General features: G+C 38.7%; 2 protein-coding genes across 2 annotated transcripts; both read left to right on the forward strand.

The window, feature by feature from the left end:
- Positions 1-817: 817 nt before the first annotated feature.
- Positions 818-5,316, forward strand: LOC113276147 (probable UDP-N-acetylglucosamine--peptide N-acetylglucosaminyltransferase SPINDLY). The gene is made up of 11 exons (XM_026525725.1): positions 818-1,025; positions 1,692-1,908; positions 2,048-2,140; positions 2,233-2,334; positions 2,606-2,773; positions 2,887-2,975; positions 3,325-3,446; positions 3,578-3,759; positions 3,926-4,210; positions 4,511-4,658; positions 4,775-5,316. Exons 1-11 carry the CDS (start codon positions 901-903, stop codon positions 5,200-5,202), a joined length of 1,959 nt encoding a protein of 652 aa, XP_026381510.1. The 5' UTR covers positions 818-900; the 3' UTR covers positions 5,203-5,316.
- A 609-nt stretch (positions 5,317-5,925) lies between these two features.
- LOC113276148 (photosystem II core complex proteins psbY, chloroplastic-like) lies at positions 5,926-6,813 on the forward strand. The gene has a single exon (XM_026525727.1). It carries the CDS (start codon positions 6,057-6,059, stop codon positions 6,678-6,680), a length of 624 nt encoding a protein of 207 aa, XP_026381512.1. The 5' UTR covers positions 5,926-6,056; the 3' UTR covers positions 6,681-6,813.
- Positions 6,814-9,087: the final 2,274 nt, after the last annotated feature.

Here is a 9,087-nt window from a genome sequence, read left to right on the forward strand (position 1 = left end):
GAGAGGAAGATGTGTTTTTATCGTCCATTTCAAATTAGGTTTGTAAGTTATTTCTTTTCTAGCGTGGGTGGTACTTAGGGAAAACGTGGGTGATATATAGGTAAAACTTTGTATATGCGAGGTCATATAATAGGAAATGGACAACCAAATAACCAATGCCCGTTTCTCCCCTCAAAAATAGCTAACCATTACCCGTTCATGGGAATTGTCGATAGACCTTGACGTGGAAAGGCAATTGGAAATGGCTTGGGAAGAGCCATAACACCGGTCCATGTTGGGACCTTAGTCCCACATTGGTAGATGGGACTTAATTGGGTAGTTTATAAGTCAATGGGATCCCTCATCTAGTTAACCGGTTTTCGAGTTGAGTTCAGGCCATGAGCTTACGACGAGTTGGGATCGGTATCCTAACATTTGGTATCAGAGCCAATCACCACAACACATGCCCGCTCCACGGAAGGGGTGACCTATAGGCTGGATTAAAGTGTAGGGGCACCTATGTATGGGCGTAGTTGTCGCTGCATTGAATACTGATAGTCGAGTGGAGCCGCCATAAGGAAAGGGCTACCGCCGGGTCAGTGTCGCTAGAATGGCAACGAGGACGTTGGATCTGGAAGCATGGTTGGATGTTGGGACCTTAGTCCCACATTGGTAGATGGGGCTTAATTAGGTAGTTTATAAGTCAATAGGATTCTTCGTCTAGTCAACCGGTTTTCAAGTTTAGTTCTACCCATGGGCTTAGCACGAGTTGGGTCGGTACCCTAACAGTCCAAGTGGTCGAAACTCGAAACCTGTACACTTCACTTTCTCCATCTTTCTTCTTTTTCTTCTTATCCCCAGAAAAGAATCCATGGCTTTCAACAATGCCTAGCTCAGTTCAGTACTCAAACAAGAATTTAAATGATTAAAATGAATATCTACTCATCTAATAAAGTTGTCATAGCTGATCTCAATATTGATCCTCCTGAAAGTGATGCTGAAGATTGTCTTGTTATATCTCCTCATTCCCCTCTTGGTTCCGCAAGGTTTTCCTTCTACCCCTCTTACCCCAAACTTGGGTTCTTGAATGAATTTTTTGTGTTTAGGGTTCTTATTTTTGTTGTCATGGTTTTGATTTTTTCAGTCTTACATAAAAAAAGAAGAAGAGGCACAAATGTAATCTTGTCATATTTGTTTGAGAAATGGTCAAATTGGAGGCATCTTTATTAAGTTTTGAAAACTAGCATTTGACAATTGGGCCAATCTAAAACTTTGATTCAGATATAGTAATGCAACTTTAGTGATACCCCTAAATTAATCATAGTGTGGGTGGTGGTGTGGTAGCATGCGTGGTGTTGGTGGTGTGAGGCTGTTGGTGTAGTAGCATATGGTGGTGGTGGTGGAAAAAGTTGTCATCAATAAGTACACAGTAGAAGTAACGATTGCACTATAGGCATTTGCTTTCTGCTACTTGTATTTTTTGCCCATCGACTGTATTGAGCAATATACTAAATCGTGCAGCTCCTGAAGAGTTTAGCATATTGAGTTTTCCGTCTTGGTATGTGATGCTTCATTGTTCTGTTCTTGTGTTGTAGATCATGTGTACGGATACAGTTAACCTAAACGGTTTAGCTTATCTGAGAAATGACATTTAACATTTTTGTGTTTATTTTTCTTGAAGATGTTTATATGTAAATTTTTGTATGTTACAGGATTGTTAATGATGAGAGCAGTACTCGAGGGAAAATCAACTTAAGTAATAAAGAGATTGACCTTACAGAAGAAGGTAAAAAGTTAAGTAAGCTGGGGAGAAGTCGTTCAAGAAATAAGGGCGAATTGCCACTTGATTGTGGAACTGAGGTAGATGCTGATCAACAATCTCAAGGGATTCCCTCATCCCGTGAAGACAAAGTTAGCAGCCTTAAGACTGTGAGTTGCAACCACCTAAATCATGAAATTTATTTATTTTGTATATTAGCTCTTTTGAAACCTTGTTTGTTATATGTTTCTATTGTGTGGCTTTATTTGGTCTAATATAAGTCTCGACTGATGTATTGCACTTTCACAGGGATTGGTACATGTTGCAAGAAGGATGCCCAGGAATGCCCATGCTCAATTTGTATTAGGCTTAATGTATCAGAGGTTGGGTCAACCACAGAAGGTAGTGATTCAGCTCATCCAACTGCTTATCTTCAAATTTTTGAAATGAATACCGTTAAAGTTTACATTATAACTCAGTCTAAACTTTTATAGGCAGTCTCGGCGTATGAGAATGCAGAGGATATCCTACTCCACGTTGAGGGAGAGATCAACAGGCCTGAGCTTCTCTCTTTAGTTCAGATTCACCATGCACAGGTACTTTTTTACTCCAGTCAGCACACAAAGGTTAATTCTTTATCAATGTATTTATCTTAGCACTAGCACATACAAAATAGGAAACCATCTAGAGCGTTGTGTGAGAGTCATAAGTGTCATCAAGACACCGGGAGTAGACACATGTATCAGTAAGTGTAATGTTGCATGTAAATTGGGTCGGAGGCTGCGATGTAGCCAAATTTAGTACATCACAGTAGCCAAACATATAAATAGTAGCCATTCCTTAGTATATGCTACTTCACCTGTGTAGTGCCTTCTGCTAGGAAGTTCAGGTGATGCTAATTCAGAGAAAGAACTTGAAGTCGAAGAGCTTGAGGAAATCCTTTGCAAGTTGAAGGAGTCAGTGCAGGGAGACGCTAGACAAGCATCTATCTGGAATACTCTTGGGTTAATACTCCTTAAAACTGGTCGCTTACAGGTATATGTACTTCCTGTTAGCTTTTTGTTGTCTGTCTACACCTGTGCTTTTTTTTTTTCTGTTTCAATGATGACCTTGTTATCTTAGAATTAATGTAGTTGAATGTTCTCCAGAGTGCTATTTCTGTTTTATCATCACTGTTGGATATTGCCCCAGATTACCTGGACGCACTTGCAAACATTGGATATGCATTCCTTCAAAGGTGAGGTGTTCCCGGCTTTTCCTTTTGTTTACAGATGCTTCAAGATCATAATCTTCAGTTTATCTTATTTTTCTCCTTCTATATCGATGAAAGTCGAATTCTGTTTCCGAAGATGAGTAGTTTGAAGAATTACTAAAATCGTCTCCTTCATAATTGAAAGTTTATACACTTCGACACTCTCGGTAGTTAAATATGAAGGGTACTAGATGATGGAATTCACTATGGCCTACTTAGCTGGTTAACAAGTCAAAGCAGAGAGAAGTTGTAACATTCTTAAATAATAAGTTTCTTAATTCTCGTTTATAGCTTTTATACTATCACTTATGCTTTATACTATTACATTTTCTAGTGGTAATTTGGAGCTCGCTGCAATCTTTTCTCAAGATTTAGTTCTAAAAGATCAAAACCACCCGGCAGCTTTAACCAATTACGCGGCTAGTCTTATGTGTAAAGATGGTTCAATCGTCGCAGGTATGAGACTGAAGCACCTATATCATTACTTTCGTTGTTTTCGTCTTGGACTGCTGCATCTTGTTAATTTCAAAGAAGTTTGTGCCATGAGGAAAATACTCAATCCAAGTACACCTTGCCGCCCCTTTCAGGTGCTGGGGCTAAAGCGGGTGAAGGACCTCCTAGACATCAAGTTGAAGCTGCAAATGTCGCAAAGCAGTGTTTGTTAGCAGCTGTTAAAGCTTATTCAAAAACTGCAGATGTATGGTTGAATCTTGCTAGTGCATACGATGTCGCTGGTGACTACAGAAGTGCTGGCAAGTGCTTGGAGAAGGTGCTTATTATATTAAAGCTATGACTATATATAAGACCGTATACTGGATTAAGTTAAATGGGCCATAAGTTTAGCTAATGAATGATCTAATGAATGATCACAGCGAACGAATATGTGACATATATAATCCTATTGGATATACTGTTTTGCGCTCATTGTTTTGCAGGCAGCGAAACTTGATCCTGGTATCATGTCTACTCGATATGCATTGGCCCTTCACCGTATAAAAGATGCAGAGAGATCTCAAGATCTTACAGAACAGCTATCATGGGCTGGGAATGAAATGGCTTCAATTCTTAGAGAAGGTGATTCCGCAATAATTGAGCCTCATATAGCATGGACAGGGCTAGCTATGGTTCACAGGGCACAACACGAGATTGCTGCATCTTTTGAATTTGGGCACAAAAATTTGAAAGAGGTGGAACAGCTGGCACTTTACACTATGAAGCAGGTATATTTCTATGAGTTTTATAAGCTAATCGACTAAATTATGTTCTTACAGATCATATACTTAGAACCAAGCTTCTAGTTCTTGCCAGAGTAAAACCTAGTTTCAGTACCTTTCATGTAATCATTTTTTGCCTACAACCCACTGTGAGAATACTTTTGTCCTTTACCAAAATAGGTTGAGTGCAAAACTGAATCTTTTGTTCTTTCTCTGCTTGTGTTTTTATACAAAGATTTAAAGCTTTCCAGTGCGTGCGACAGTGGTGTTAGATTGTCATATACTTGCATATATTATTTGGTGCAGGCAATAGAAGAGAACCCAGATGATGGTATGCAGTGGCACCAGCTTGGCCTTCATAGCCTCTGCACTTTGCAGTTCAAGGCATCACAGAAATTCCTCAAGGCAGCAATTGCACGCCGAAAAGAATGCAGCTACGCTTGGTCAAACCTTGGTATGTATAACTTCCTATCTTATCTTAGTTCCTGCCCCCTCACATTTGAAATGTGTTTGTGAATCTTTTTATCTGACGGTGTTAGCTTTCACAATTTTATAAATGAATCATGCCAGGTGTATCCCTGCAATTAACTGAGGATCCATCACAGGCTGAAGAAGTATATAAAAGGGCACTGTCATTTGCTACACCACAGCAGGCACATGCAACATTTTCCAACCTTGGCAATCTCTATCGACAGCAAAAGCTGCATGAACGTGCAAAAGCAATGTTCGCGAAGTCACTAGAACTGCAACCTGGGTATGCCCCAGCTTACAACAATCTAGGTCTTGTGTTTATTGCTGAATGTAGCTGGGATGATGCAAAAATCTGTTTTCAGAAGGCATTGGAGGCAGATTCTTTACTTGATGCCGCCAAGTCTAACTTGATGAAAGCAGTGTCTATGTCTCGAGTTTATGCAGCCTTTTCTACATCTTTGCTTCAAGATATGTCCCATCTGATGTTTAGCATGTTTGTTGTTCTAATACCGTCTGTAAAGTGGTAAGTGTACACCAGTGATCAAGTCAAAAACAAAAAGTAGGATATAATCGATTAGGGATTTGTGTGCATTATGTATTCTCTAGATTTAATCTAATTCAAAAGGTAAATGCTGATCTTCTGCAGTGTTTTTGAAATCATGGGTTGCCTGTTTCCGGCCCTGCTTGACATTCCGCGATTTTTTTGCACATATGCCATACAAATACAGACAGTTTATAGACGGCTTAATAGTGGCCTTGCCAAGGAAATATAAGCAAATTCTTGCATGAATAGAAAAATTGTAGCTAGCCCAGTACTTGGTCAGATTCATTTTGTGACGTCGAACTTTATGCAGCTGAGTCCTCACAATTCACATGACCAATGGAGTTATGATGTAGGGTTTTTGTTACATGGTGGAACCCTATGATTGTCAACAAGCTGTTCTAATTGGAATTGGTCCTAAACATCCTTGAGATCACATTAGAAACCTTAATTAATCACTTTGATTGCTGACAGATTTTTGGGCAACTTTTAAGAACAGTTTTCACTATTTTTTTTATTTTTTTTTAATCATTTACCTCTTGTTTTGCATAATACTCCACTGGTGGAAGTGATAAGGAAAAATGAGGCTTAGTGGATGTGGATGGTTATGAGGCTCATATCACACCCGGTGATACACTCTGGATAAGAGAAGAATCTGAAACACAATCCCATTGGTTACCACTCACCTTTCCTTGGTCTCAAATCTCTTTATTCCAATTTTCCCATTTCCCAGTCACTCATTCAAACTCATCCAAACTACTTCACAAAATTCTCTCATTTGTTCAGAGTTTTCATCAGAGTAACTTTCACATTCATTTCGAAGAAAACTATCATAAAGAAATGGCAGCAACCATATCAACAATGGCTATGCTCAACGCCAAATGTTTGAACATCAACAACTCGCACAACAAAATCAACCTTTCAAGAAAGCCCATCTCTCTTTTATCCCTTCAAAACCTCCCTAAAGGTCTCACCATCTCAAATTCATCATCGTCAGAGGACAGCTCCAACTTTTTTTCATCTACTTTAACCGGAACCGCTATTGCCGGTGCAATCTTTTCGACCTTAAGTACATGTGACGCAGCCTTTGCCGCACAACAAATCGCAAAAATTGCTGAAGGAGATAACCGCGGGATCGCTCTTTTACTACCCATAGTTCCAGCAATCCTTTGGGTGCTTTACAACATACTTCAACCAGCTCTTAACCAACTAAACAAAATGAGGAGTTCAAACAATGGTGTGATTGTGGGGCTTGGTCTTGGTGCACTAGCAACTGCTTCAAGCTGTTTCCAAACGCCATCTGCATCTGCTATCGAAATCGCTACCCTTGCTCAAGCAACCGCGGAAAACGACAACAGGGGTTCGCTTTTGCTGTTTGTTCTTGCCCCAGCTGTTCTTTGGGTTCTTTACAACATTCTTCAACCAGCTTTGAACCAACTGAACAAAATGAGGCAGTCTGATTAAATAAGATGAAGGATTTGGGTTTGCTCAATGATTTTTTCTTGTTCTTGTCTTCTTTGTTGTTTGAATGATTTATGTATAACAACATAGCCGAAAGTGACTTATATATATGAATATATGTGCTTTTTCCGTAGTATATTATTTGTTTTTGAAATCTGGTAGCACTAGGTGTTAGAGCAACTGGAGTGGTGCGATCAAAACCAAAGATCAAAGATCAAAAAAAAGATCAAATTTTGGGTTTAGTCCGTGTTGTCACGTAATGGTCCCGATTAAAATTTGGTCGCGCGTAACTTAAATCTCCGCCCCAAAAAAATTTCATCGGGCGTATCTCAAATGTCCGCCCAATCAATCACCAGGCACACTTTAAGTTTACGCCTGTCAACAGGCGTACTTTAAGTTTACGCCTCATTTTTTATTTTATTTTTTTAATTTGAATTTTCATCGGGCGTAATTTAAATCTCCGCCCGTTAACAAGCGTACTTTAAATTTACGCCCAACAACAAGCGTACTTTAAATTTACGCCCGACTATATTAGGATTTGGTATTTGGTCGCGACCAAATATGGTCTGGAATTTGATCTTTGGTTGGGATTTGATCTTTACTCCGTCCCACTGCGTCACGATCTCATCCCAAATTTTTGGTTATACTCGCCCACTGTGGATGCTCTTAGGGTTCTAAACCAAAACAACTCAAACAAAGAACTAGAACCCTAAGATAAAATCCTTTCTTACGAGGATTAGCCATCTCTGCTTTGTAAACAATAAAGAGAACTTAGTTTTGTATTAATTGAATGATCTTTACAAACTCAAGATTGAAGTGTTAATAGCTAACTAAATTTGTTTAACAAGTAATACTGAATTTAAGAAGCCAAATAAATAAGGAAACTAACTAAGCTAAAATAGAGTTTTAGTAAATAAGGGAAGCTAGTCTGTTGAGATGTTGGCACCGCAATGTCCCACCCTGCTCGAAAAATTGCTTGTCCTCAAGCATCAAAATCTGGAAAACGAAGTAGTAACTCATCAACATCTTCCCAAGTAACTTCCTCAGCTGAATGATCCTTCCATTTGATCAACCATTTAGTACCTGCATGAGTTTTTTTTTTTTTTATCACATTTTGCGTTCCAAAGTTGCATCAGGTTCTCATTTGTCATAATCCATAGTAACTGGCATATTTGTATCAACCAGAATTGAAGAACCAAGTTTCAACTTCAGCTGTGAAACATGAAACATCGGATGAATACGGCTTGTATTAGGTAAATCCAACATATAAGCAACAACTCTAATCTTCTCCAAAACACGAAAAGGTCCATAAAATTTAGGAGAGAGTTTAGAATAAGCTTGAGTAGCTACTGTGCTTTGTCTATAAGGTTGTAAACGAACAAAAACCAAGTCATTTACTTCAAAATGTGTATGGTAGCGGAACAAGATATTGTGTAATCACAAATGATGAGACGAAGATGTTTGTGACTACTTTTTATCTTACCTATCGGAGATTGAGTCTCGAGCAAATATTAGAGAAGATAGTACTCAATACGATAGAACAAAGTAAGATCAGAGCACGCAACTACAGAGAAAATAGTTGGGTCTGGCTTCAGAATCCCAATGAAGTCTTTAAGTCGTTAACCTATAATGCTTTTAAAAAAAACCCAGGTTAAAGGAGAATCGACTCTAGTCGCAACTAGTATCACACAGGAGGTGTGGGGATTAAGTTTCTCAGTTGCTAGAGTTCTCCCTTATATAGTCTTCAAATCAGGGTTTGCAATCAATGTTACCTTGGTAACAAAGCATTCAATATTCACCGTTAGATGAAAACCTGATTAGATTCAAGATAATATATTTCAACCGTTAGATTGAACTTAGCTTGTTACACCCAAATGAAATGTGCCTTCATTTAGATATGGGTAACCGTACCTAAACGTGTACACTTGGTTGGCTCAACAATAGTTAACCGAAGTTAGCCATATGAACACTTTCATATCAACCTTGTTCATATTTTCACAACTAGTTCAAATGACTCAAATGAAACTAGTTATAGAGTTGTTCAATTGTTTATATTCTCATAGAAGTATACAAGACATAATTGAAGCAAAATCGATTTTGACAGTTGAATCAATTCATGAACATTATAGCCACAGTTTGCAAAAGATTACATTCCTTATTATATAAATGTATTTGTTCACGAATAAACTGATTTTAGAACTTATCCCACTCAAGTATGCAAACGGGTACGCATACTTAGAGTTCCGGACTTGGTTTGTCCGCCAGTATGCAAATGGGTATGCATACTGTCGTTCACGACCGACCTCAGTTGAATTAGTATGCAAACGGGTGCGCATACTAAATTCCTGGACTTTAATTGTTAAGCCAGTACACATACGAGTATGCATACTAACTTCCCGGAATCAACTGT

Source organism: Papaver somniferum, chromosome 4 (genome assembly GCF_003573695.1).
Source record: "Papaver somniferum cultivar HN1 chromosome 4, ASM357369v1, whole genome shotgun sequence".
In the NCBI taxonomy this organism is placed as follows: Eukaryota; Viridiplantae; Streptophyta; class Magnoliopsida; order Ranunculales; family Papaveraceae; genus Papaver; species Papaver somniferum.

What these genes read in the sequence shown, in the direction of transcription:
- LOC113276148 (XM_026525727.1), top strand. Translation starts at nt 6,057, where the DNA reads ATGGCAGCAACCATATCAACAATGGCTATGCTCAACGCCAAATGTTTG.
- LOC113276147 (XM_026525725.1), top strand. Translation starts at nt 901, where the DNA reads ATGATTAAAATGAATATCTACTCATCTAATAAAGTTGTCATAGCTGAT. An exon ending in AAGTTAGCAGCCTTAAGACT is followed by an intron (nt 1,909 to 2,047) that starts GTGAGTTGCAAC and finishes GCACTTTCACAG; the next exon opens with GGATTGGTACATGTTGCAAG. An exon ending in GGATATGCATTCCTTCAAAG is followed by an intron (nt 2,976 to 3,324) that starts GTGAGGTGTTCC and finishes TACATTTTCTAG; the next exon opens with TGGTAATTTGGAGCTCGCTG.